This window comes from Mycteria americana, chromosome 15 (genome assembly GCF_035582795.1).
Source record: "Mycteria americana isolate JAX WOST 10 ecotype Jacksonville Zoo and Gardens chromosome 15, USCA_MyAme_1.0, whole genome shotgun sequence".
Taxonomy (NCBI): Eukaryota; Metazoa; Chordata; class Aves; order Ciconiiformes; family Ciconiidae; genus Mycteria; species Mycteria americana.
This window is the reverse complement of record NC_134379.1, coordinates 9,437,365-9,464,173: the sequence shown is the minus strand read 5'-3', so window position 1 is coordinate 9,464,173 and position 26,809 is coordinate 9,437,365. Positions and strand designations below refer to the sequence as shown.

At 36.9% G+C, this 26,809-nt stretch overlaps 1 protein-coding gene across 2 annotated transcripts in view; it reads left to right on the top strand.

Annotated features, from left to right (window-relative positions):
* ZZEF1 (zinc finger ZZ-type and EF-hand domain containing 1) overlaps positions 1 to 26,809 on the top strand; it is a 60,376-nt gene that overhangs the window by 3,432 nt on the left and 30,135 nt on the right. For both annotated transcript variants that reach the window (XM_075518431.1, XM_075518430.1), the window contains exons 2-28: positions 1,612 to 1,756; positions 2,886 to 3,080; positions 3,986 to 4,157; positions 4,830 to 5,029; positions 6,114 to 6,324; positions 7,796 to 7,912; positions 8,143 to 8,321; positions 9,361 to 9,459; positions 10,566 to 10,657; positions 11,717 to 11,865; positions 12,409 to 12,520; positions 13,758 to 13,973; positions 14,880 to 14,980; positions 15,319 to 15,488; positions 16,286 to 16,419; positions 16,716 to 16,786; positions 17,234 to 17,348; positions 17,912 to 18,071; positions 19,019 to 19,140; positions 19,227 to 19,337; positions 19,998 to 20,164; positions 20,777 to 20,858; positions 21,468 to 21,669; positions 22,692 to 22,840; positions 23,230 to 23,470; positions 25,034 to 25,113; positions 26,350 to 26,443. In XM_075518431.1, the coding sequence (XP_075374546.1) occupies positions 1,612 to 1,756; positions 2,886 to 3,080; positions 3,986 to 4,157; positions 4,830 to 5,029; positions 6,114 to 6,324; positions 7,796 to 7,912; positions 8,143 to 8,321; positions 9,361 to 9,459; positions 10,566 to 10,657; positions 11,717 to 11,865; positions 12,409 to 12,520; positions 13,758 to 13,973; positions 14,880 to 14,980; positions 15,319 to 15,488; positions 16,286 to 16,419; positions 16,716 to 16,786; positions 17,234 to 17,348; positions 17,912 to 18,071; positions 19,019 to 19,140; positions 19,227 to 19,337; positions 19,998 to 20,164; positions 20,777 to 20,858; positions 21,468 to 21,669; positions 22,692 to 22,840; positions 23,230 to 23,470; positions 25,034 to 25,113; positions 26,350 to 26,443 (3,886 nt within the window). The remainder of the gene's footprint in view (positions 1 to 1,611; positions 1,757 to 2,885; positions 3,081 to 3,985; positions 4,158 to 4,829; positions 5,030 to 6,113; positions 6,325 to 7,795; positions 7,913 to 8,142; positions 8,322 to 9,360; positions 9,460 to 10,565; positions 10,658 to 11,716; positions 11,866 to 12,408; positions 12,521 to 13,757; positions 13,974 to 14,879; positions 14,981 to 15,318; positions 15,489 to 16,285; positions 16,420 to 16,715; positions 16,787 to 17,233; positions 17,349 to 17,911; positions 18,072 to 19,018; positions 19,141 to 19,226; positions 19,338 to 19,997; positions 20,165 to 20,776; positions 20,859 to 21,467; positions 21,670 to 22,691; positions 22,841 to 23,229; positions 23,471 to 25,033; positions 25,114 to 26,349; positions 26,444 to 26,809) is intronic.

Here is a 26,809-nt window from a genome sequence, read left to right as displayed (position 1 = left end):
GCTAAAATACGGCATTTTTATTCTGTTGTCTTCTGAGGACTTTGCTCTTACTTAAGTGGTGTAATTATGTCATGGTTAATTGGCAGGTTATTTTGATCTAATAATTTTGGTTTATTTCTCTCTAGGGTAGTGCTTTTAATGGTATACCAAGATTGATAATCAGGTAGCAAATCAAGAGATTCAAGGATAAGCTTCCTCCCGAACAGCAGTGATTTCTTGACTCTGTCAGACACTTGTAGGATGATCTGTTCTTAGAGGCCAAATTTACTTGGCTATGTAGCTGAACTTGAAATACCAAGTTCAGGACTGGGAGACTGAAGTCTTGCTTGTAAAGAAATATCTTTTCTAAATGCATTCCTAATTTATATGAAAAAAAAAAAAAAAAAAAGGATGTTCCTGAAATATTGCATTTCTTTTTGGGGTACGTTCAATTTTTTTTAGCAATTAAACAGAATTTTGTTTCAAAATTAAGTACGATTGTAAAAATATAGCTAGTTTTTTTTAATAGTAGTGTGTCACTGGATCATGAATTCTCTGAAGCAGCCAGTTAAAAAAATTCACGTTTATGAGCTTGGTTCTGTTTTATGGGCTTAGCTGAATATCTTGTACTTTTGTTAGTACAAAGATGTGAAATGCATAGCTATGTGAGTTACTTTTTATACATGCTCAGTACAACTTTTTGTATTAAAAATTTATATTAAGGTCAAAGCTAATAAAGCTGGCAATGGCTCCCTTCAATAAGAAAAAAAAAATCTTTTCTAACTCTCTCCATTGTTTTCACAAATACTTTGACAAACTATGTTAAACTGGTATTTTGTGTAGGAGGACAGTATATGGAAGGAAATACACATCTAAAAAATATTCTGGTTTGAAGGACACTTTCTTAGATAAAGAAAATATTTAAAACCTGAAAGACTTTGAGTGGATGCAGTGTGAGATGGATGCAGCAGTAACGAGTAATGGATGGTATGGCTTTTAGAACTAACTCCCCCTTTAATGGAAGAGCTTTTTAGTGTTCTTTTGTGAGCACCTTCTCCACAGTCACAGATGTCAGGTGGATGTATACTGCTGATTCACTGGTATAGACGATGTGCTGTCTCTACCTAAGCATAACTACAGGTGACTTTCATAGGAAGGTAGTGCAAATGCCTTAAAACTTGCTAAAGTCTGCAGATTTCCAGCCAGGCTGTTTCCTGTTGTCATGAATTCAATACTACGGAAAACTGATTCTTTTAATTTTTATTTAATGGTGTTATAAAGTTTACTGCTATGGTTTCTATGAAATACCTTGAATTTCTGCTTGGAGTAAATATGCTGAAATAAATTTTCTTTTTTTATAGAATCATAAAATCGTTTAGGTTGGAAAAGACCTTTAAGATTATCAAGTCCAACTGTTAATCTAGCACTGCCAAATCCACCACTACACCATGTCCCTAAGCACCACATCTACGTCTTTTAAATACCTCCAGGGATGGTGACTCAACCACTTCCCTGGGCAGTCTGTTCCAATGCCCAACAACTCTTTTGGTGAAGAAATTTTTCCTAATATCCAATCTAAACCTCCCCTGGCGCAACTTGAGGCTGTTTTTTGTTGTTGTTGTTCCTCTTCAGGCCTTTGCACAATTTGACGCTGAAGGAGATGGCACCGTAGATGTGGAGAATATGCTGGAGGCTCTCAAGAATTCTAGTGGAGCTAATCTTCAAGGGGAGCTTAGCCATGTAATCAGGCAACTGCAAGCTTGTTCACTGGTTCCAGGTATGAGAACAGAGTGACAAAACAAATAGTTTCCCAAGTCCTGCCCCATATAAGGAGTGCTGCTTCAATAAATTGCTTTAATAGTGTTGTTTGTCCTAATCTTCTCAAAGCCGTAGTACAAGTCAGTCTCACTTCTCTAGTATCAAACAAGTGAAGTTGCTGTAAATTAAAAATTTCCCATAATTACATCCAACTAACTTACTTTCATAAATAACCAATATTTTCTTCTCTGTGTGACTGGGGAGCTTCTTATCCTTGTTTGGTTTATCTCACAGACAGAAAACAGTTCCTTGCAAAATTTTGGTGCGTGCCTAACTAATGCAGTCTTGTACTTGGTAACTGGAGTAATAAATCCTCCATTCAGTCTGTTTCAGGTGATGAGTCATATACTTTATTATTATTATATTGTTACTTAGCATTTGAAGTCCTGCTAAAACATAATTCATGTTTTATAGCATAGAGTTTGGAAAGTGTCAGTTTCCAGAATTTGATTTCTGGGGTAAGTATCAGTTGCTGGGTTTCCTTCCAAGCTTTTGATGATAAGTGGCTAAAGGGGATTTGCCTTAGAGGATCAGACAAGAAGTGTTAGAACTGGCTAATAGATAAGTCGGAGGAGGGTACTTACAGGGTAGTATTCTATGCATCTAAATGCACTGTGATTCAGAGTACCCCTGTTCAGGAGCTGAAATGTCTTACGAAGTTGGTGGAAAGCATTAGGCGCCTCTTTGGGAATAATCCACAATGCCAAAGTGAGATGCTTAGCGTAGCTCAATGTGAGTGATGTGAGTGCATCAGCTCGTTAGCCAAGCAGCATCTGTTTCACCTAGATATTGAAGGTAAGGGTTTGGAACTTTTGGGACAGCAAAATAAGTATAAGAGCTAAGACTTGGGGTTAAAAAAAAATTACTTTCAGGCATTGCAAGTAACTGGCAAAAATATTTGTCTGCACCTTTCACAGTCCTGTAAAGACTGCAAACTTGAGCTACTTCATATGGTGGAATGTAGTTCCAATATTGGCTTCCATGCTTAATTTGGATTTACCTAGTAATAAGATGTAGAGTAAGTAATAAGATGATGACTTGGTCAAGTCAGGTGTTGCAACAAAGATAGAAATAATGTCTCTTTCTAGGTTTTATCGATATATTTTCTGAATCAAAAGAGCGTCTTGGTCTTCATGCTTCAATGATACTGAGATTCTTGCACCGCAATCGGATTTCTAGTACTGCCATCCCTTACCCGGTGTTGGAGTACTTCAACAATATCTGTACTATGCGGTCTTCTGTATTGAAGGATTCTTTAGATCGACTGCTCCTAAAAGAGAGAGGTATGTAATATCTTTCTTTTTTTTCAGGATGGTAGTGTAACCATATCTTGAACAAGAGATTACAGATAAAATAAAAAGCTTTCTTTACTGTTTAATCTTTAATAGGCATGACTTTTTATGAAGTTGATCTGCATGCTTCTGTGGGGTGTTTTTGTTGTTTTTTTGAGGCACATAAAGTGATTTCCTAACTGCCTAGCAATCGGAGTAACACACTGGGATGTTTTTCATCTTTCTCCTGACCTGTTTCAGAATGATGATTACTAATTTGCGATATTCTCTGTTCAGTCAGATATCTCTACTAGTTGCTGGAAACTTAGTTTCCATGTGAAGGTGAATATTTTCGGAAGTTGACTGCTCAGTATTAAAAAATAATTTATTGGTTAGGGGTGGAGGTAATGAATCTTTTATTCTATGTCAGATGGGATTGTCCTGGTTGTCTCCCTAGAGGAAGGGCTCTTTTCTTCACAGTTTGACTTGATATTTTCAGATCTGTGGACTTCTATTGAAACAGATCGAGTTACCTGGGGAAACAGTCTGCTTTGTCCCTTCCCTAGAACAGCTGAATTGAGGTTTTCTCCATTGTATTTTACTTTTTCCTCTCATCTGTTTGTATTTTGACATCATAATAATAAAGCACTGATGAGGCCAGTAATGAAAGGAGGAGATAAAGGCTATTGAACTCCAGGAAAAGTACGTGTTTTCATACTGCAAGTGGCAGATTGAGATTGTTGCGATTTCATCTGAAATGAAACTTCGCTGTCTTCTAGGTTCTGTCAGAAACGCTTCTTCAGGAGCTGTGTTCTGTGCCAACAAGTTAATTAATATGAGATAATTATTATAAAAGTATAATAATTCTCAAAAACAAGCAAAAGAAGAATGTTATGAGTGATTTCTTTTCTTTGCAGAATACCCCAGTGACCTGAATGGTAATCAGGAGTCGGACAAACTGAAGTCTGTCACAAAGTGCTATACTCACATAGAAACCTCATCCAATTCCGCTGATATTGACAAGATGACAAATGGAGAAACTACATCCTTCTGGCAGTCGGATGGGAGTGCTCGCTCACATTGGATACGGTGAGCGACACAGCAATATACAGCCTAGTGTAGTTAGTCCTTAGGTTTTACAGCCAGTGGGGTGTAATTGAAAAAAAATTGTGGAATTAATGAGTGGCAGATGAATATAGTTGAAAGCAGAAGTCATTAATCTCTGCATAAAGTTTAAAGGCCTAATCGCCGAGTGTTCACTTGTAAAATGCATGCATCTTCCATGCTGACACATACCCTTGGTTTGTAGCTAAGCTTTCCAAACTGTATTATAGATGCAGTGGTTAGTACTTGAATAGAAGTGCTTTGCCACTGTCTAGCAAGTTACTGCTCCATGAAACAGAAACGTTTAGTGGTTTTTCAGTAGTATGTATAGAATGTATACTTTAAAAAAAAAAAAAAAAATCTCATTTTGGTCATTATTGACAGTACATTTTTATTCCTGAGGAATGAATTCTCAGTTGAAAAGCTGAACAATAGAAAATTTTACATTCTCACTGTCAGAGGTGACTGTCTTTTAAGTCAATTACAAGTTTTCTAACTCATCCACCATGATGTGTGGTTGGTAACGCCTGTGAAGCATTAGGTAACTTCCAGTGGATTTATTTGTGTTTGTAGAAGTGGAAACTGAGTGAAGCTTAGCTGAAAGTGAAGTGCTTGACTTCTCTTTGCGAGAACTGTTTTATCTTCTTTGCTTTGCAGGTTAAAGATGAAACCAGATGTTGTTTTGAGACATCTGTCCATTGCGGTGGCAGCTAATGACCAGAGTTACATGCCACAGCAAGTTACAGTGGCAGTGGGAAGGAATGCCAGCAGTCTTCAGGAGGTCCGAGATGTTCACATTCCAAGCAATATCACTGGCTACGTAACACTGTTGGAAAACGCTAACATTAGTCAGATGTGTGAGTCAATAAAGATACCATTGGTATATTGCTTTGCTGCTTTTTTGAAGGTGAAAGGTTGGGTAATCGTAGAATGGTGTGTTGAAATGTCAGTCATTAGAGCAGGAACTTTTGACCTCGTCCTTGGGTCAGAGAAATTGTTTTAATTGTAGTTTAATTTCTAGCGTGTAAGAGAGTCTTCTGAGTCTTTCTCATGGCATCTGTCTAACTTGGGCTAAGGGTTGAAGAGCTAGAATGACTAAAGATGCAGTTTTAGCCTCTCAATTTGAAGGCACTGGGCAATTTTAAAATATCTTTGCTTGCAGAGTGAAAGCATATGTTGGATAATAGTATCTAGCAAGAAATCTGCTTCTGAGCAACTTTTTTTTTTTTTTTGGTAGCAAAACTCTGAAGTTGGTCAGATGATTTTTGTAAAGCAGGTTTTATGCTAAGGATTTTTAAGTAGTGTTATTTTTAAGTCTGGTAGATCTGTGGGTGCTATATTGGAATCCATCAGAGGAAAGCTGCTCCTTCCTAAGATGGTGTCTGCAGCTTCAGAAATTTTGTCCCTTCAGTTCAAATAGGCACTTTTCACTAAGCTGAACTTTCACTGCCACGGAAGCGGGCAGCAAAGATGTTGTTCCTCAGAAGTAACTAGGACAATGTTAGCTATGCAAAAGGGTCAAGAACTTATGTGAAAATTTTTATGTAACTTAAAAATTTGCTTTTAGGCTTTACTCTTTTTTTCCTTATCTTCTCCACTACCACTCCCGAGATACTTCCTATGTATGTAGGTAAAAAGGTACTGGTGAAATAATCTATAATCTATTTTCTACTTTGAGGGTCTCTTACTACTTTTTTCCTAATTTCTAGCTGTACAATATGTAGTGGATCACAGGCCATTCAAAGGCTAGATTTTCCAAATCGTAGGGTGCACGGTGAAGAAACACATGTGTATAGTTGTCTATATGTGGGAGTACTGCTACATATCTGCTGCTATTTTTCTAAGAGGTTTTGCAGTAATTATTGTTTTGAATATCCGGATTGTTCTAGATCTAATACAGCAGAAGAAATGGGAAAAAAATTCTGTTTTATGTTTTGACAGATGTACAGATAAACATCAAGCGTTGCCTTAGTGATGGATGTGACACTAGAATCCATGGACTCAGGGCCATTGGTTATCAAAGAGTTAAGAAGGTGGGCGTCTCTGTGTGTGATGCTTCGGCTATCTGGTACTGGTCTCTGCTAACCTCTCTGGTAACAGCTTCCATGGAAACAAATCCAGCATTCGTTCACACTATTTTACAAAATACTCAGTAAGTACCAAACTTCTGTGGTGTGTGATTTTTTTTTTTTTTTTTTTAAATTATTTTTTTTAAATACTTCCAGCTTTAGTAAACTAATCTACCTTGTGTAACTGGTTTCCACTCCCTCCATTAAGGTGTTTAAACATCTTTTTAGCTATCACACTGTTTAACTTTTGATATTTCTCTTTTATCCATTTGCACATACTAGAACAAGTGTAATTCTCTTAGCTGTTGTATCTAATCTAGTTGTTAAGCCATGACTGAATGGACACTGAAAAATACATTTGTCTTGTAATAATTCCAAGAAGCCTAAAATTAATTTTCATTGTTAATTTTATTGATTATAAATATTGGACACCTTCCACTTACGACTGGAGCTTAATTTAGCTTAATTTTCAGCAAATTTTTGCTTGTGTAATGCCTTGTCACGCATTACATGGGGATATAGTCGGTATATGCAATATCTCTGTGCAGACGTTTGCTTGTGGTGATCAGCTGTTTTCTGTGTAACATTTCCTTGTTTGACTGCCAAACGCTTCTGCTCAATGACTTTGAAGGATTGGAATCCTAATAAAATCGCTACACACCCACATCAACTTTTATAGAGCTTAGCATGATGCCACCATGCTTAAGAACACTGCTGTCAATAGGTTAATGAGTACTGTAGGCTAAAGTCCATTAAGCCTATCTTTTAATTTGTGTCCTCTATTAATCCTCTTTAAAGTTTAGATAACTTTATACATGCTTATGTCTGAGGAAGGTTCATAGTTGCAAGCTTTACTAAAACAGAGGGCCTTCAGTTTTGCTACAGTTTAGGTATTTTTTAGAAATATAACATGAATACTGAGCTAATAAAGCCTAAAAAAGTTATAACAGGAAATCTTGACTAAAAATATGCTTTCAGAAATTACAAATTCAGTGTTTGGAATTATAAAGCAAAAAACCAAACTTTAGTATTGGATAGAATGACTTTCATGAAACCGCTTAAGAATTCCTTTTTTCAGGGGTTATTACATTATCTTCGGAAATCTAACAAAAATTCTGATCTGAGCTAACAAGTTTCTCTCTTAGTTTCTGTAGTTGTTCTGAAAGAATTAAAAAGCAATTTCCCCTTTATTAACAGGCTCCTGCTCAATTCTAGAACTATTTAAAATGAAGCAGTACTTGGACACTAAGCTATTTCTAATGCTGTCAGCAATTTAATTCAAAATGCCTTGATTTATTTGTCTCATTAAATCTGAGATTATGAGACTAGATTCAAGATTACCTACCAGTTGTTGAACTTTCCCTGCCTAGAATGCAATCCTGTTTTTACCTTTTAAAGAGATTCTCTGTGTAAATAGATTTTCTGCACTCAGAAGCTATTTGTAGAGACCCGCTCACAAAAAGCGTGAAGATTCAAATGTCTAATTCATTTTAGAAGGCTGTTTTCTCTAATTCTGTCTGGTTTTCTGATGTTATGTTCCTTCTTTTTTACTAGGAAAGCACTGCAACACATGCCACCTCTATCCCTAACACCGGGCTCTACAGATTTTTCAAGCTTCTTATCTCCAAATGTTTTGGAAGAAGTAGATAGCTTCCTTATAAGAATAACAAGGTGAGTTTGTGTTGATGTGTTTTGATGCTGTGGAAAATGGTTTAGAAGGATTTGTATAGCAAATTTATCTCATTTTTACTCACCTGCTCTTTTTTTTTTAGTATCTTGAAAAATTCAAAGACATTAAGAAACAGGCACCTTAGATTTTTCCATGTGAGCATTATTTGTCTTTGTTTAAAAACACGCTGTCCTGGGTTTCCTTTTCATACTGTTGTTTTTTTCCTCCCCAGTTGTTGTACTACTCCAGACGTTGAACTTACGCTCTTGGCCTTTGCCTTAGCCAGAGGGAGTGTCGCTAAAGTGATAAGTTCCCTTTGTACGATCACTGATCATTTGGACACTCCATACAAGGCTTCATCCCTTATCGCTTCCATGGCAACAGTCAGACAGAACCTGCTCTATAAATATGGTAAATGAATAATTGTTGGATCCTTTACTGTACATACCTAAGACAATATGCAGCTTTGAGTTGTTTTACTTGTTGTTTTGCTGGGGTTTAAAATTATACAAGACTTATAAATTAACAACTGTTACCAAGAAGATAACCTGTGGAGCTGAACTGCCCTAAAGGTTGATGATTAGATCAGCTTTCTGGGATCTAAGAATTGAACCAGGTGCGTCATCTTGAGGGAGAAAACATGAAATTTGTAGACAGTGGCCCCTATATCAAGATGGTGATAGTGTTTGTATCGTATAAAAGGCAAACGATATAAAGTATTTTTATTCTTCCAATAACACGCTTTTTTGTGTGTTTAGCCTCAGTAAGTGGTCTCTCTTGCAGATGTGCACAAATTTAAGATGTGTTTTAAATGTGATGTCATTAACATATATTTACAGTTCTTTTATTTTCACTTTTATAAATTAATCTGAGTATGCCATAAATGCAGAGCTGTGCATGGTCTGGCATAAGGTGGTAAGATTTTGCTGTATTGACTGCACTTGTTTGATAAATCTGTATTTTCTCTGGTGTCAACTTCTGAGATTACCATTAGTGTCTCATGAAGAATTTTTCCCTTTGTTTGCCTTTTAGTATGTTTTTGTCAGGACTTCTTGGCTTGTGCCAAAGAATACGTTAATTATTTTATAATTATAATATCAGTATTTACTTTCAAATGTTTTGAAAATTGCTTTGTTTTTCCCGGAGTAGCTGCTGCTTTTTGTAAGACAAGAGTGGTATTTTATGTATTGTGAATTCCAAAGTGTGCAAACAGTTGAAAGAGCATTAGTTGTCATGATTTGCATTGTCCTTCTGTCTGTATCTAAAACTTGAGCTATTTTAGATTAACGTACCTCTCATACTCCAGTTTCTTCCCCTTTTTTTGTCTGACAATGGCAAAAATCTCATAGTATTGTAATTTTTTTCATTTGTTTTCTGTATGAAGAACTTTAGAAAGCATATTTTCCATTTTTTTAATGAACTTGATAAACCTGTTGATTTTCTTGCTTAGGAAACCCCTTACGACTAACTCTGCAAGCATGTGATGTAAAGGGAAAAGAAGATAAATCAGGGCCTGAAAACCTCCTTGTAGAGCCATGGACTGGGGATGGTAAGAGCCTGGCCTTAAAATCCAGAATATTCAACCAGACACAAAGGCTGTTAACAAGGCTGTGGTGCCATTCCATATACTTTTATATATATTTGGTGCTACTCAATAGTTTTATGATATGGAAGATCTGTAATTAAAAAACAAAACAAAACCAAAGCAAAACAACAACAAAAAAAAACCCCAAACCAAAACAATATGCAAATTCTGTTTTACAACGAGGTGGATTTCTCAGGAGCCAGTTTATTGTTAAAATAAAACAAACAAACAAAAAGATTGGATTTGGGGGAAAATTATTGATATTCTATGTGGACGTCAGCAATGAGCTGTCACAAAGAAAATTATACTAGACCACATTTTGTGGGTTGAAGTCATGAATCATTCACTGCTAGCTTCCCAAATATTGATGGAGAGATATGGTAGAAATCATTGACATTTTCACTGGCTGCACATAGCTATTAATTCTCCTTTAAAGCCTCTCTTTGTTAATGCAGTGCTTTTATGTACTGGATGCAACCTAAAGAAAGAGGTTTGTGTTCCTTGACCTCTTTTTAAAGTGAAAATACCACCTAATCTTTTTTTTAAAAAAATTGTGTATTGTCTTGTGCAGTGCTACTGGTAAATGAAAGCTATTGTGATAGAAAATCAGGCACATTCTAAAAGCTTGTTTTACCCCTTTGTTTGCTCGTATGTAGTGTTTGATTTTATTCTTTAGTTATTTTGTGGATTGTCTTCTGTTGTTTTATGGATCACAGTTTGGGGAACAGTGAATTACATCAGTGACCAGAGCCACAAGCCAAAGTAATATTTGGGAGTTACTAATAACCTTTAATGGGGAACCACTCTTGAAATGGCTGCAGATACTGCAGCCCCAAGAGAGACACTGGCTGGAGAGACCAGCGTATGCTTTGTGGGAGCGTATACTTACATGATACAGTCTTTTTACTTGCGTTTTACTCTTTTATTTGGAAACACTTCCTAATGGGTATTTCACTAGAAAAGCATCATGTTTTTGTTTCCCCTCTTTAGTCCACAATCTTAGTATTCTCTTTCAAACAGCTTGCACTAGCAGTCCTCCCAACCTCATTCCATTCCCACTGCTGCCTTAGGTTTTCTCACTGAAACTGGGAAGACCAGAGCAAGTATCATTCTTTCTGCTGGAACTGAATCTTCATTTCAAGTGACACAAATTAGAATAAAGGTATGTAGTTCCTCTCTGCTTTTCAAGTAGAAGGCTTGCTTTTTTCCCCTAATGGTAGAGATAAGTTAGAAATTTTTTTTGTATAAAGTGAAACATTAAATTAGTCACGCAATAGTGTTATTTTGGGGTTTTACTTTTATTTTACTTACTTTTACTTTTTAGTTTTACTTACTTTTACTAAGTCACAGGGAGCTTAAGGAAATGGAGGTCTTAAATTGTTTCAGGGTGCCACAAGTATGTAGTAAAGACTATTTTCTGTTGCTTTTGTCTGTATCTTGTAATATGCTCAAGCCAGTGAGCCTTAGGTGTATGGTTTCTCTCTAAAGAGTATGGATTTATTTGTAGGGTTATATACCTTATACTTAAAATAATTTTTCAACTCTGTGAATAGCAGATTTCAAGATACATAGCATGTGAGTTCAGATTAAATGTAGGGTCTTTCAAATTCTTTTTAGAGACAGTGTAATTTGAACACTTGGCGCAATTTTATCTGGTTTATAAGCAAGGTCTTGTGATTAAATCTCATGGCCAGGACAAAACTTCAGTGAGATTTCTGCAGCTGAATTTATTAATTAATTTATTTATTTATTTAAAGCAAAGCAGTAGTTTTATTCCTCGAACAAGCATGCATATTTCAATGTCAAAGAGAATTAAACGTGGATGGACTTCTGGCAAGTAAATTCTAGTTGGAGCTGGAGAGGCAGCTAAGCTGTTTTGTGGTGTAGGATACATAATTTTAGTTTTGTTTGTTTTTTTAAAATTAAAAAAGTATATGAAATTAGAATGAGAATTAATATGTGGAAGTGTAGTTAATTTTAGGGTGTTAGCAGAGTGATAAATGTAGCAAATATTAACCGTGTACATGATCCTCGTTCGGTGAGTTACAAAAGACTTCATAACATTTCTCTAAATGTGTTTCATTTTTCTTTAGGTAAAAGTGCAATTCCAGAGATCAGTATTGTCAGTACTTAATTGCTTTCCATAACTTTTTTTCTGTGAAAGCAACACCTTCTTTTATTGTCAGCTTTTTAATACATTGCTCTGGATTTGTTCTTCTAGGTCCGAAGAGGTGCCATTGGGGCACAGTGTGGGCTGGTGTTTGCTTATAATAGTGCTTCAGAAAAGTTCCACGCAGAGGAACACTTCAAAAGATTTGAAAGCTATGACAAATGGAAGCTGAGGGAATTCAAACAATTTTTAAAAAACAGGTATAGGTGGACTTTTTGTAATGAATACATGGAAAATAAATGTTTTATTAGATCTTTTTGCAATGCCACTTGAACTACTGAGAATTGTTCCAAATGACTTAAAAATGATGCATCATTTAATTGTTACTTGTTTGATTTTATTGATTTGATGTGTTTGAGGAAATATGTATGTAGCTGTTGTTTTCAACCTCTTGATTTAAAGACCTCTTTAGAAAGGGACATAAAAACTTTCTACTTGAGGTGCAGATCACTGATAACAGAAACAATTCATATGCTAATTGGCTTTTATTAAATAACTTTCTCAGAACTGTTGCTTAGGAGTGAGAGGAGGTTAGGAAATCTAAATCTAAAGGAAATCTAAAAAGATTTCCTTAATTTTCTTACCTTGCATGTGATAGAGTTTGGGTATGTGAAAGTTTCCGTTGTCTCTCTTCTCATCTTTATAGCCATAACATGCTAAAAATATTTTGGTGGAATATCAACAGCTTTGCAGTTTCTGTGAACTACTTCTTTACAAAGTTTGCTACATTCTTTTATACATAGAAGCAGTTGTTCGTGTGATGATTTGGGAGATGATGATCCTATTGGCTGGTTTGAAGTGGAAGAAGAATGGGATGAAGTTGATGTCAAAATGCAGCAATGCAGAATTTCCCAAGTAAGAAACCATGAAAATCCATTGGCCTAGTCATAGTGAGCAGAGGCTTATCGCTGTGCTTTGTTGTAATGCCAGGTGAAATAAACTTAACTCGTTTTTTTGTGCAAGGAGAACTCTTCTGGATAGGGGTAAAAATCAACGGGCTTCTAGTTAAATGAATGATTCAACTCTTGTCCACTGAGTTTTATTCTTTTTCTCTGTATGTACGCGTATATAGCTGTAGTTAAATGGTACTTCAGGATCAAATTTAATGCAAAATGATGTGGTAATGCACAGACTACCTACTGGTTTTACCATGAGGAAATATTTCTAAAAAGGGTGACATGATTGTTGCTTTATTCTAGTATCTAGGCTTCGAGACTACTACTAGACTATAGCTACTGTATAGTTATAGGATTTATTCTTTCAGAGCCAGGTTCTTCAGCCCTTGTTTTAAGGGACAAACAATTACTAAGCAGTTCCATCAGTTAGGTTGATTTCCTTGACGAATGACGGACTTTTCTCTTTCAAGAGTGGCAGAATATGGGTTTTGATTTATAGTGCATAAGTAGGAAACTTGGCTTTTCAGATCCTGCATTTATCGTGTTTCTGGAGTCAGCTGTTGTGTAGTTCCCCAATCCTTTTTTGTACGGTGGAAATTAGCAGAAGTGGTAGCACAGTTAGAAGTCAACTGGGAATTTTTCTAAAACCGTCACTGCTTGCTAAGACATTCTGCTGTTGTCTGTGTAACCCTTAGTCCCTGAGACTTAGCGTGTGCAGAGTTACTAGGTATATTTGGATGGCAGAACTTGCTGTTCCCTTCAGCTTTGCGTTCGGTACCTCACTGTGGGCAGATTGCATAGAAGTATGTTTTAAATATTACATATTGATCCTCTGCTTGCTTTTAAATGCAGCTAATAATTTTTTAACCTGCAAAAATGCTGTAACTATAGAGCCAAAGAACAGAGTATGCAGAATGAATGGAACTGATAATGAATTAACTAACTTTGCAGATGCTTGTAGAGGTCACAGAACCATCGCTGTGACTTTTTTGGACATGGGGAGAGTTCAAGCTTAGCCTGAACCTCAGGCTCACTATTTTAAACTTCTGGGGGTGATTGACAGGCGATAAGGCTTGCCCCCCCCCCCCCCCCCCCCCAACTGCCGACTCCTCACATACGTGCACTCATGTCTTTTAAAAGCCAAATTTGTAATAACTTTTAAAACCAAATCTTGTGCTGCGTTTATATCCTTCTAGTACTTGATGATAAAGTTCTTGTGCACAAGACAAGACACAGCAGAACGGCTTGGAGTTCAAGGCCTGAGTGTTCTTGGCTATCTTCGGCCTGTGCGAGACAAGCCCAACAGGAGCATGAACTGCTTGCAGTGCAGGAAAACTGACGACGACACAGTTTGTGGCACAACTCTTCTCCTGAAGACGCTTCATTTCATCCAGCAGCTGGCACAGGACCTGGTATTTTTACTTCTTGGTTCTTTTTACGCGTGTATTTACCATGCTAAAAGTAATAAGGCTATGCTAACAGTAATTGTGAACGGATAAAGGCAAGTCTTGCTACTAGGTACTAGTAACTGTTAAAACCATGCTGTGGAGAAAAAAAAAAATGGTTTCTGAACAATAGCATTCTGTGTATGTTTACTGAAGTTGACTAGGAATATGGTCGCTTTGGGTCTAGGAGAGAGTTAAGCACCATTTTTCAGCATCAGGTTACAATGCTGGGTGAAGTACATGCAACAGGAGAGGATGTTCTACTATTAGATAATGTAGCCATTCTGAAGCTAGCATGGGGAAAAGTGCTTAGAGAGGTAGCTCTAAGTTGCATAAATTAAAACATGTCCTCTTTTTATCTGAAATAATTCTGTAAATATCTAGGGCGAGATGTATACAGTTAAGAGATATGGCTGGTGTGTGCTGATGTATGTCAGTGTGATGTACCCTACTTCTGAGGATACATGTCAAAAGCATGTTTTGTTCATACAGTGCATGCATCTGTGCCTTTTCAACTTTGATTCTGAGCCATGGGCAGTCTCCTTTTGGCTATTACTTACTGTCGATCAAATTAGACGAAGAGGTAGAGGTTGTAAAGTCTTTTGGTAGTGGAGGACGGGGATGGTGGACTAGACACCTGGGAAGAGGAGAGAGAGTTCTTATTAGTAGCTCTCTGGAGGGGAAGGTTTCAGCATGAACTGTCACATTTATACACTGCAATATCCATGAAAGAAGTTATACCAGAATTCATGTTAGCTGCAAATTTATGGGAAACTAGGCTGCTTTAAGCCCAGTGCTCAGGGATTTACTTTTTATGAATGTGTTCTGTATAGTGTTAATTATCCAATCCTGCATTTTCTTTGCCTTTTTAAGGTTCAACAGAAGGAGAGTGGATTAAAATACAAGTCATTTTTAGATTTCACAGGCCTTGATTTGCAGCTGTTCTGGAATTTTTACAATAAACTTCACCAAAAGTAAGTAACTTCTTTACTGTGTGGTGAAGCACTAATCTGTGTGTGTATGTATAAATAAAGTATGCTTAGCTTAGTTGCAGCAGTTTCTTCTTCCTAAACTACATCATTTACATAAATAACATTTTCCTGCTGCTGCCATATGTGTTTTTAACGATAATGTTATGTAGAAGCTTGAGATGTAGATTAATTTAGCTGGTAGCTATACTTTTTTTGGCTATGTGCTCTCTACTCAGTGTTTTTTATCCATCTGAGATAGTGACTTTCATAGCATTATCTATTTGGTGCAAAAGAGCCGCTTTTCTAGTTTTTGCTTCTGTTTGTTTTATGCTTTCTTACAGCCCAAGGGAAGAATGCATCTTTGCTCAAACACTGCTATTGCAGCTTCTCCAGAGCTGCTTCTCTGTACTTACTGGAGACAATAAAACTGCTAAACCTCAAGAAACTTCTCAGAGCAAAACATTTGGTCACACAGAAGCTGCAGAAGAGCTTTATAGACATTTGTGCGAAGGTAATTTATATTGAATATATTAACTGTTTTGTCTGTTCTGGCTTACAAGTGTGTTGCGATAGTTACAATTTGGGAAAAGATACTTATTCCTAGAGGCCAAGTCAGCTACTGTTCCTTTGTTTCTTCTTCAGGTCAGTGTGTGCTAATAGTCTATCACAGTGAAACTTTCCTTGACCCTATGAAATGCTTTCATAGACTTTCTGACAACATGTGGTTTGGGAACAGCTGCAATAGAAAACTTATTTCCAACATGTCACCTGCTTGAACCAGCAGGGAATGTGATCCTTTAACTGTTAGGTTACTGGGGTTCATTTATTTCTGATATTTCATGTAAATATAAATGATCTTACAAGGAGCCTGTAAGGTTTACAGAAACACAGGTAAGATTCTGGAGCCAGTGAAGGGAAAGGGAATTACACATTAGATTTCATTGGAAGTAGCATGGTACCCTCTTTATTCAAGTGTAATTTTTTTGTTAATTACCTAACAAAAAGCTGAAAAGCAAGTTAGAGATAAACCAGTTTATATAGAATCTGTCACATCTTGAAAACTTTATTAGCTTCGATAGTTGTCAAGTCTTAATGTTCCTAGAATTAATTTACTCAGTGAACAAATATATCCTTAGAAAAATCTTCCTTGCTAGAAGTCAAAAAGTTCCCCCTCACTTTCTGTGTGTATAATGGGGTTGCAAGGAGTTAAGTTGTATAAAATAACACATTTAATTGAATTATGCCTCTTGTGTATTAGATGGAGGATTAATTTGAACTTGTGATTTTGTTTCCTTTTTGTATGAGCAGTAGTGGATATGGGGGACAGTAACTTCATGCCAATGAAAATGCTAAAAGAGGAAGTTAAGAACACCTTACTCAGTGGAGCAGCAATCTTTTTCCCAGATAGACAGACCAGACGACACCAGCTCTTCACCATGATGGTAAACCGTTAAATAAGAAATTGATTGTTTAGTACCTGCTTTCTTTATGCAGCAAAGAGGACAAATCAGAGTTCTTGTTGTCAAATATTGCATAGTTTGTCCCATTAAAGTAAAAACCTTATTTTTTTTTTCTTTGCCTCTTTTTACCCCCCCTTCTCTGCAGCTTATTCAAAGAAAGAGGAGTTAACCCTGCCTTTCTTACCAAAAATGAATAGTAGACTGCAGAAATTATAATTCTTTCTCACAGAGGAGGGAAATGGAACATACCATAAAAATAAATCTTTTTCCTTTTCTAGAAAAACATCACAGAGCAAGAACATAAGCAATCTGTACATCTTGCCTTCAGATCCCTGTGTACTCACTTCAGGTAAGGAGTCTTGAAGTTGAAAATAATTGTCTGATACCCCACATCTGTTAATAAGTTCATATTTAATCGTTTTTAGAAATGTTATTCCTCTGGAAAATAGTTCTCCAAAATAATCAATGGACTTTGCTTTAGAAAGGAGAATACTACTACTTAATACGTGTAACTGAATAGCTACATAAAACATTGTCCAAGGATAGCAGTTGGTGCTGAAATCACAGTATACTGCTCATAGGCTTCTCCTAGACTGTCTTCCAGTACTTTAAGTGATTGTTTGTCCATGGTGATGGATTGATTTAATCAGTTTGGCGTCATCAGAACCCGAACACTTTTGATTTTTGTAGTAATGGTAGAGTAGGATCTCTACAGATTTGTCACAAGGATAACTAAATTTGTATTTTGGAACTATGCTACTTGTTGTTGGTTAGTAAGAAGATCTTTGTTTTGTAGTGATCAAGATCCAGGTGGACTCTTATTATTACCAGAGAAAGGAGTTTCTGCAAATTTTGACATAAGTGAAGTGCTATCAGTCATGGATACCCTTCTGCTAGTGGCAGCAAGAGAGGTAACTGTCTTTGTACTGTTTCTCTTCCTGCTTCTTTGCTGTGATTTTTGTATGCATTCAAACACAAGCTGCACGCCTGAGATGTATGGTAAAGAACTAGATTTCCTGTTCTTTTGGATAAAACTATTCACGGCTATTCAAGCCTGTAGGATTAGGTTTTCCAACCAATTGAAATATTTTTCTTTAAGCATTAACATTTCATAATAGTAAAGTAATGTATAAGATGAGGAATTTTTCCATAAAGTAATCATCCCATATTGAGAGGTTAGAATTGGTCATGCCACTAAGGGAGGTGTAAATGGAGGAGGGTTATTTACATATGCAGAAAAAATGTGCTGAGAACATTGAGTGACTCGTATGTAGCTTTTCCTACCTAAAATTGCGATTTATCAAAACAAAATACATCAGTCGCTTTATGGTGTTATATGCTGCTTGTCAGTTGCATTTAATCTTTTTTGTGGGGTGAGTGGGATGATAATGTCCATCACAGTTTACTTAGTACATATTGTGTGTCATTCTGCAGCAGAAGAGGATATCCTTTTGTTACATTCTTTATTTTTCAGTGTGAAATGATGATGCTGGACGTTGCACAGCAAGAGAGTGGCACAGTCTTGTCTTCCTTATTCTGGTCTGTTCAAGGTAGCCTCCTTTCATGGTGCTACCTGCAACTTAAGGGTAACGATAATTCAGCCAAGGATCTTGCTGTAGAAATACTTAAAAACTGTAAGTGCTGGGATTGAATACAGAATTAGATGTGGTGTAATACAGGACTTTAAAATGTGATTTTGCAAATTGCAGTATAATAAGGGTTCACCAGTGGCTGCCTGAGGCATACTTGTAACTGCCATAGCATTTCTAATGTCTCTAGGAAGGAATTGGTAGGCATATTGAGCAACTTCAAATTTTAACCGTACCGATAATTTTATGTTGGGAGAATCTTCAGAAAACATTTCAGTAAGTTTTGGGTGTCTAATAATGAAAAAAACCAATAGAGTTACAGACTTTAATTTGAACGTTTTGGTTTCTTTAAATTTCCCTTATTTTGATAAGCTTCTGTGTGGTGGTATATGTTTTCCCAGAAGCTTGTAATAGAAAGAAGAAAGGAACTTAAGAATCTGGACACTTCTAAGGGGTGTTTTGCGACAGCTTTTTTTTTTTTAATGCAGCAGCTCAGTATTGAGTAGTTAGTTAATTGGACCAAGTACTTAATGGACATGTAATTTGATTTAAAATTACTTCATGTATTTGTTATTTGCGTATAAATAAGTTTGTGTTCCTGTCTTACACTTTAAAATGGAGTAGGGCTATAGCTAAAAATTACTAGCCTCATTTGTTACTTAAGCTGCACATAAGTTTACATGGAGAGGAGGCTATTTGATACGCTGAGGTTGTTGAAACAATATTGGAATGTACGATTAAATTACTCATCACTCCCCCCCCCTTTTTTTTTTTTTAATATCATTGATAAGCATGACTTGTTTCCACAATAGAAATATCACAGAAAACTTCTCTGAACTGTTTTTGCTCTTGAGTGTCACTGCCTTGGGGCAGCAGATGCCTTTCCTGCTGTCTTTCTTCTTGTGCACATCACCATGCACTTAAGTGTTTGATAAAGCAGGTTGTGGTAGCAAATCCATAAGGTGGCTATTAAGGGTTTTTTTTCTCTTTAGATGTGGGCCAGTTCCTGTCAAATATCAGAACGATTTTGCAGTCACTTTTATCTCAATATAGTGGCAAAACAATAGTAGAAAAAATAAGTAACTCTGTCTTTGCTATGGCAACTCGTCAGCTGGTAAGTGAACATTGGGATTTTGTACTATTTCCGGGTAGCATGGCTATGGTTATGTGTGTTTTCATGAGACTTGTGTTTTCTCCTAGGTGATCTTCTTGTTGGATTTTTGCACTTTAGACATTCCATACTGTACTCTGCTACAGGGATTCAGCACTTTGATAGAACCATTGAAAAGCCTTTGTAGTGAGCCTCATAAGGTAACTAAAGATACAGGCACTATGAAATACAGTGAAGCAAAAGCAAAATTGCAAGAAAGACATAGAAAACTCAGGTGGTTCTACTGGTGAGCGCTCGAAAGGAGCTGGAAAGCTTCTAAAAGCATGGGATGTGTAATGAAAAGTTGAGTGAAGAATTAGAAATATCTGTACTGATACAGAAGATTAGCAAAGTGACCAGAAAGCGCAACTGGAAAGAGAAGCCTAGAAGGTAGATAGGAGGGAGGGATTCTGAGGATGAAAGAGGAAAATAAATTAAAAATAGTACATGCTTAACGATTTTAGCTTCATTTCTTGTGGTGACGCAAATAAAGTCTGGATGTCTGTAGTGTAGATGTTTATATCTGCATTAGTCATCCAGACTCTCTTTTGTTATCATTGGAGACTTGTAGGCTCTTCTGGGGTGAGGCTGTCTCCTCCCCTGGCAGACTAGATGAATTTTGCTTTAGAAGTGCCTCTTTACCATGATTATCAAGAGTATCTTTATAACTAGTTCAGGTGTAAATCAGTGCTGTAACCTCTTAAATGCCATTTTGTATGTACACCTGGCAACTTGAAAGTATAGACAAAAATCTAGTGTGGTAATTTTATTTTTTTAAATGCTTTACATTTGTATCTCAAGAATGCATTTTTGTTCTACAGATGGAAATGGAAAGCTGGCAGCAAGAACAGCCTGTAGTATTGCGAACGTGGACAATGGAATCGCCTCATAACTATGAAAATAATTGCCATGAGGTCTCAGTCTTCCTATGTCATGGGGCAACTTACTTTGAGGTGGAATTTGATGAAAAATGTGAAACTGAAAGGAGGTAATTTAATCTTGTGCTGCATTAGATTCCAATAACTATTTGCAGAGGGGCAATTCATGTTTCAATGTGCAAGGAATACCTCTTGCGCTCCCAGCATGCCATTTCAATTTCTTCATTGTCCTGCATAATGTGTTATTTTGAATGACTTCTTGTGCTGAAACCCACTTCTCCTGGCAAATGCACAGACATGTTGTTCGTATGAATTTTGCTTCCTTTGGCCTTGATCTGTGTTGTAATAGTGCTGTGATCACCACAGTTTGTGCTTGTGGTATTTATTTTGCCCTCTTTAGGCAAAACTATTGGCTTGGTTTCTCTTGGTAACATATCAAGCTACTGCTTAGTTAAGGCGTATGCCAGATGTTAAAATTAGCACCTATTACCAGTTCTGAAGGGTTGGGAAAGTTCTGCAGGAAAGCAGGTCTGTGTTGGCTTGGGCTATTGCATTAAAACATGAAATGAATTCCTTCACAGTCACATGAAGCAATGCAGGTGTGGTTCAGAAAGGTGTGACAGGGTGCTCTGAGATGCAGCACTTGTGAAAATCCAAAAGTAAACATTTTCCCCCCAAACTTGAAAAGTAAATTTGGAAGTAATGAATTGCAATTTTCACAGGTATGATTACCTGGAGTTTACTGATGCCAGAGGTGCAAAAACTCGTTACGATACAAAGGTTGGCACTGAGAAGTGGCCTAAGGTGAGCACCTTTAAAATTCTGAACCAAGTGATATATCCAGTCTTAGGAAATTCTTAGGATTCTTGTGGAAAAACTATTGTCTAAGAGCATGTGTGCTTCCGTGTGTGTGTGTGTGTACTCCCTCTCAAAGATGGGGGGGCAGGAGGTGGGGAAGAAAGTCTGCACTGATGCAAATAAAAGGAGTGAATAAGTAAAGAATCCCTCTTTGTTGCTGTTATCAAAGGAGCAGTCAGTCAAAATGAAAAGTAATAATCGTGCTTAACTGCCAGTAACTACATGGGGAAAACTTATTTTTTACATTGTGAGACGAGTGTAGTGCTTCCTGCAGCTACTTTCTCCAATGACACCTGCTCAAATGGGATGCTTCTCTATTGTTTTATGGCTCTGACTTCTAAAGCTCAATCATCTGTGAAATTTCTCATTAAGCTATTGAATAGAAATTTTATCTGCTTAGTATTGTGGGTTTCTCATTCAGATGGTGGGGGAAATTAGATCTGTTATGGACAGAACATAATACTGAAAAACCACAGTTGCTGAAGGAAATTCATTACCCTGAAATGTCTTCCTGTCATCTACATTTGGCAAAATGACTGTTTTGTTGCTCTGTAGAAAGTGACCTTTAAGGCTGGCCCACGGCTGCAGTTTCTCTTTCACTCTGACAGCAGTAATAATGAGTGGGGCTACAAGTTTTCCGTCACTGCTTATGGCCTACCAGATGTTGCCGTTTCTTGGGGCTTGGATTTACAGCTTCTTGTATCCCGGTTGATGGGGCGCTTGGCTTCCCGAAGTATGGCACTGAAATCTCTACGAGGTGAGTGCACGTAATAGCTCCAGAAGTTGTGGTGCCATATAAATAGAAGATACGAGGACTTTACGTTTCGAATCCCCTGTGAAAATAAAGTTCCTTCTGTATTTCCCTCTTGACTGAAGATGGAAGACTTGCTGTATTGCTGCTGAATGACGTTTGGTCATTGAGCTAGAGCCATTTTTTGTGGCCTCTGTGCAGCAAGCCTGACCGCTGTTCTGCGGGACTACTCTGAAAGGGATCACTGTGATTTTTCTAGTAGTCAGAAGCCAATATTAGGAAGAGGTGGACACCTGAAAGGAATCATACTAAGCTGAATTACATTTATGAAGTAATATCAGAGTTTGCCCCATCAAATTAAGTTTGGCTAATTCCAGAAGTTAAGCACACGTAGGATTTGGGCCACTGAAGATAAGTAGAATACAAAACGCGAGATGGGTGCCATAAGGAAAAAAAAAAAAGTTGTTTAATTTCAAAACCAGAACACTTCTAGCTAGATTCCTGAATATGAATTCATTCGCCACTTTGGAGAAATTAAACAAAGTTAAAGAGTTCTTGCTGCAATCAGGTGGTCAGTACTTAACTTGGAAAATTAGGCAGGTACTTATCTGTGGATTTAGGGAACTAATTGAAGTGTTCTTATCATAGAATATTTTTCTCCTTTGTTAATTATGAGCTTCCTTACATATAGCAAATTATTAGGTCTTTTGTAGGAGAAAAAGCTTTTAAACTCTTGCAAATTGTTCGGGAATTTCTATGGATAGAAGTACAGCAAAAATGTATAGATTCAAGTCCTTCCATACTGTAACATACTGTCACTATAAGATATTGATGCTATCATTAAAGAAAGGGTACATCAGTTTTCTGCACCACATTAGAGAAACAGAAGTTAGAGAGCATTGTTAAATTACTCATTCAGTCTATTTGCATTACCTCCCCCCACTGGATAACACTTAGTCTTTTCATTAATCTGTAAAAATGAACAAAAATAATTAGTAACTGAAGTGTCTGTTCTGAATTTCTTGCAGAACTAGGTAGTGAAGCAGACTTGCCTCCTTTGAAAGTAACATCAGTTCTTAATTCTCCTCTGTGGAAACCTGTCTTCAGGCATCAGATGTGTCCTGAGGCACTCCTGGGAGCCAGTCAAAGCAGTAGACTGCACCAAGATAAAAAAGAGGTACTTGCACCACTGCTTCTGTTTCATTGGCTTGAAATCCCTGGATATCACACAGTTTCATTCAGACTTAATTAGTTGATAGGTCCTTAAGCATATGTGGTTGTGCTAAAGTTGTCATCACTTGTGCTGTTTAATGCAAATATCAAGGAGTAAAGAAACTACTGTTCTGTGCCCTTATTAGTTTCCATTTTCATAGAATCATAGAATGGTTGGGAGGGACCTTCAAAGATTGGCTAATTCACCCCCCCTGCCTTGGGCAGGGACATCTTTCATTAGATCAGGTTGCTCAGCAGCAGTAGATATACTGCAAGTTGACTTAATTGTAGAAATGAGCTGCAACAATTTTTCAGGTAATATTAAAGTAAAATGTTTTCTAACGTTCTTTACAGGCTAGGAGCTCTCACCAAGATGACTGCCGTAACTTTCTTATCGACTTTGCAAAATCAGATCCTGCCCAGGACTTCAGTGGGCAAAAATCTGAACTTTTCAAAGGACTTATACAGGCATGTAAAAAACAGGCCCCAAAGACAGATATAGTTGCTGGTTCTACTGTTGATCAAGCTGTGAACTCAACATTTGCTGCTTTGGTGTATCTCTCTCCAGATTTATATGAGAAGCTTCAAAAATATGGTAACTCTAATATTAGACTATCTTAATAATGAAGACTTAAAGTTTGTAAAAGGCTATCTTATAGTTCAATTTATAAACTTTGAAAAATCAGTTTAGTGTGATCATTTTTAAAAAGATGTTCTGTATAAAGAAGTCATTATTTAGGTAGACTAGGTAAGCCTTATCTCTAGAGTGTTTAATTTTTATTAATATGTGCTTTTATCTTCAGAGCTCTGTCCAAATATTAATCACCATCATAAGCTACTGACTAATCCTTATAAGGATATACCCAAAGAGACTAGTGATATCCTCTGGGGTTTTAATTCAGAACAATGTGGCTCCCAGTGATTAGAGGTTCTTATATAGTTTTCCACTCTCCTTGTATCTTTTCTAAAAGACCAGCACCAACTTATATATGTTTTTAAATGTTGGGGGTGGAGGAGGTGTGAATTACCTCCCAAAATGTTATACTGTGGAAACTAACTTTGGCATCCTCAAAACATACGTATTTTTTTAATTTTTTTTTTAAAATAAGAGGCAATGTTTACCTTTTAACTTGTATAATGTCCATTGTATTACAATTTATACATTTTCAGTAGGTAAAATGAACGACTTTTTAACTTACACCATCCTTCCATTAAGCTTATTGATACGTTTGAAATATTGGATAATAAGGTGTTACTTGGTTTTGAAAGGTTTCATTTCAGACGTTCACTTTCTGTCAGAATTTTGAAGCTAAACATCTTACATTTTGAGCTATAAAGTTATGGGTAAAAATGATTGACACAAAGACTGACTTGATGACTAAAGTGGTTATTGCCTTCAGTCATTTTGCCTATGTCTGACAATTGATCTAATTTTCTGAGTAAGATTGAAAACTGTGGTAGCTCAGGAAGATATTAATGAGTGGATAAGATATCCATCCTATTATTAGGTTAATAGCTTTGTCGGTCGGTCTTGCTGGGGCAGGCTGATTTCAGGACCCATGTTCACCTATGCCATGTGAACTATGTACAAGTGTTGCTGAAAAGAAGGAGGAAAAAAAGAAATGGGGGAATAGGAGAGGGAAGACTCTGAACAGAAATGTCTTTTTCTCCATAGTCATTGTCAGGCCAGTTTTGATGGAAACTGTTTTGTCAGGTCTTTAATTTTTGTAAATTGATCTTGAAAGACCATTCTAGAAATTCATAGCATAAAACAAAAGGGAAAAAAAAATTATAATTAAATACATCTATAGAGCTTTAAGTTAATACTAAGCATGTCTTGATTATTCTGATAGCAGTTTGCATTAGTAATATTTGCATGTATAGGGAGAGGTTTTTATTTTCCGTGGTTGCAGGCATCAGTTTTGGGAAGAGATGAAGAAGATATTCATAATTTAACTTTACAAATAACTCTGTCAAGGTGCAGTTTATGTATTTAAGGCATATGAAAGTTGGCAGGTTTTATCCCCTATTTTTCTTACAGGCATAATTCCAAGTATTGACTAAGAGATGAAGGGAAGGCTCTAGCATAATTTTAGTTAAGTAGTCGTGTGAAAATGGAGCTGTAAATAAACAGGACTCTTCTTTCTCTCATTTCCAGTCAACAGTGGAGGCAAGGTGCCTTTGAGTGATGAGTTTGCACAAGTATATTCCCTGGCTGATTCAATTAGAATATGGATGGTAAGATCACTCAGGAGGATATCTATTAATGTCATTTACCTTAATATTTTACCATGCCATGTTAAGGAGTAGGGTGGAACCATGTTTTCCTTCACTGATTCTAGGTCAACTGTTTTCACTTAGGAAGAACATATATTCACTTCTAAACTTTGAACTTAAACATTTAAATGCATTCTTACACTCCCCTCCTCCCCTCAGCCCCAGATGTCTCATCATGAGTATTTAGGACTGAATTTGACTCAAAACCAGTTACGTTTGTGTTATTTTTCAGCAAGAATGTGTGTTGTTTATTAGGAAGATTCTTGCATAGCAGTTGGAGTTCTTTTGAGGTATAGCATAGAAAGAAATCTGTCTTAAACATCATTCTCACAGTAATGCAGTGCTAACAGAAAAGGAAATAATTGCTTCTTTGACAAGCACGTAACTGGCTGCAGTTCAGAGTATGTTTTTTGCACGTAATTTTCCTTGAAACATAAGCCTTATGTCAAGAGCTGGTGTCATCAGCTCACAACCTGGTGAGAGGTGTCCGTGTCATCCCCTGCAGCTGCGGAAAGTCAAAATTCATTTAGATTTCAGTAGTCTGCAGGAGATTCTAAGGTTAACAGCCATGCAGGTTAACAGCCATGTGGCTTTCAAGAACAGCTAATTCAGTCTATGGCCCGCTTTTTTGCTACTCTTGTGAGCCCTTCAGATATGGGCTGGCCAAATTAACTGTTCTAGTATCTTGTGACCTCCTCTCTCCTCTTTCCTACCTGCAAAAACTCCTGGCAGCTTAATACACTAGAGATGCAATGAGTGCAGATGCATGTTGAGATGAGTAATTGCATTGTACCTGTTGCATGACAGGTGACGTTTGCATCTGACGGTACTCAGTAGTTAGATGACATGATGCTTTTGGAGAATCTTATGACTAGATGTGTATTTTTTCCTGAGTGGTGGGGGTAGAGGGGAAGCCTTCTTTTTGTTGGAGGGCTGATGCACATCCAGTCACAAGACAGGGAAGGGTCTCGGCCTACAAACCTTGAGCATCTCAGTGTGAGGCTGTGTTATCTGCTCTGATAATTTAGGTATTGCTCTTGTAGACTACTGGGTGTTTTGTTCTGCAGTAAGGAATAGTAAATACTGTCATCTGTTCCTGAGATTAAACTCCTTTAACGCAATGCAGTCTTCATACTGCCTTGCTGTATAGATACACGGGGGAGTCATATTTTAACTATTTTAACATCCTGTTTACAGTTGGAAATGAAGCAGAAATCCCTGATGGGTAGGGGAAATGATACTGAGGAGAAGCAGAACACAGAAGCAAGTGAGGTGAACCCAGAAACTCTTGGTAAGTGTTGCCTTTCCAAATATGTAAGCACTCCAGGTAGTTTAGTAAAGCATTGCCTTGTAAATCTTAGGTCTTATTTTTGCTGTAAAATGTAAGTTAGCAACTGGGGTTACTTTTTAATACCTTAAGAGAGAAACTAGTGTACATCACATGAACTATGTGGGACTGTGCTCTGCTATTCTTTGCAGAAAATAGTACGTGAGAAAATTCTACAGGGAGTGACCTCTCACTTGGGTCACCTGGTTCTGAACTTACATTCATCTATTTTTGTAGGTACTTGTTACCACAAGTAACTGATGTTAGAATAGCAGCTGATTGTTATTAGAATAAAATGTGTTATCATTGACTACTGTGTGCTTCATACGG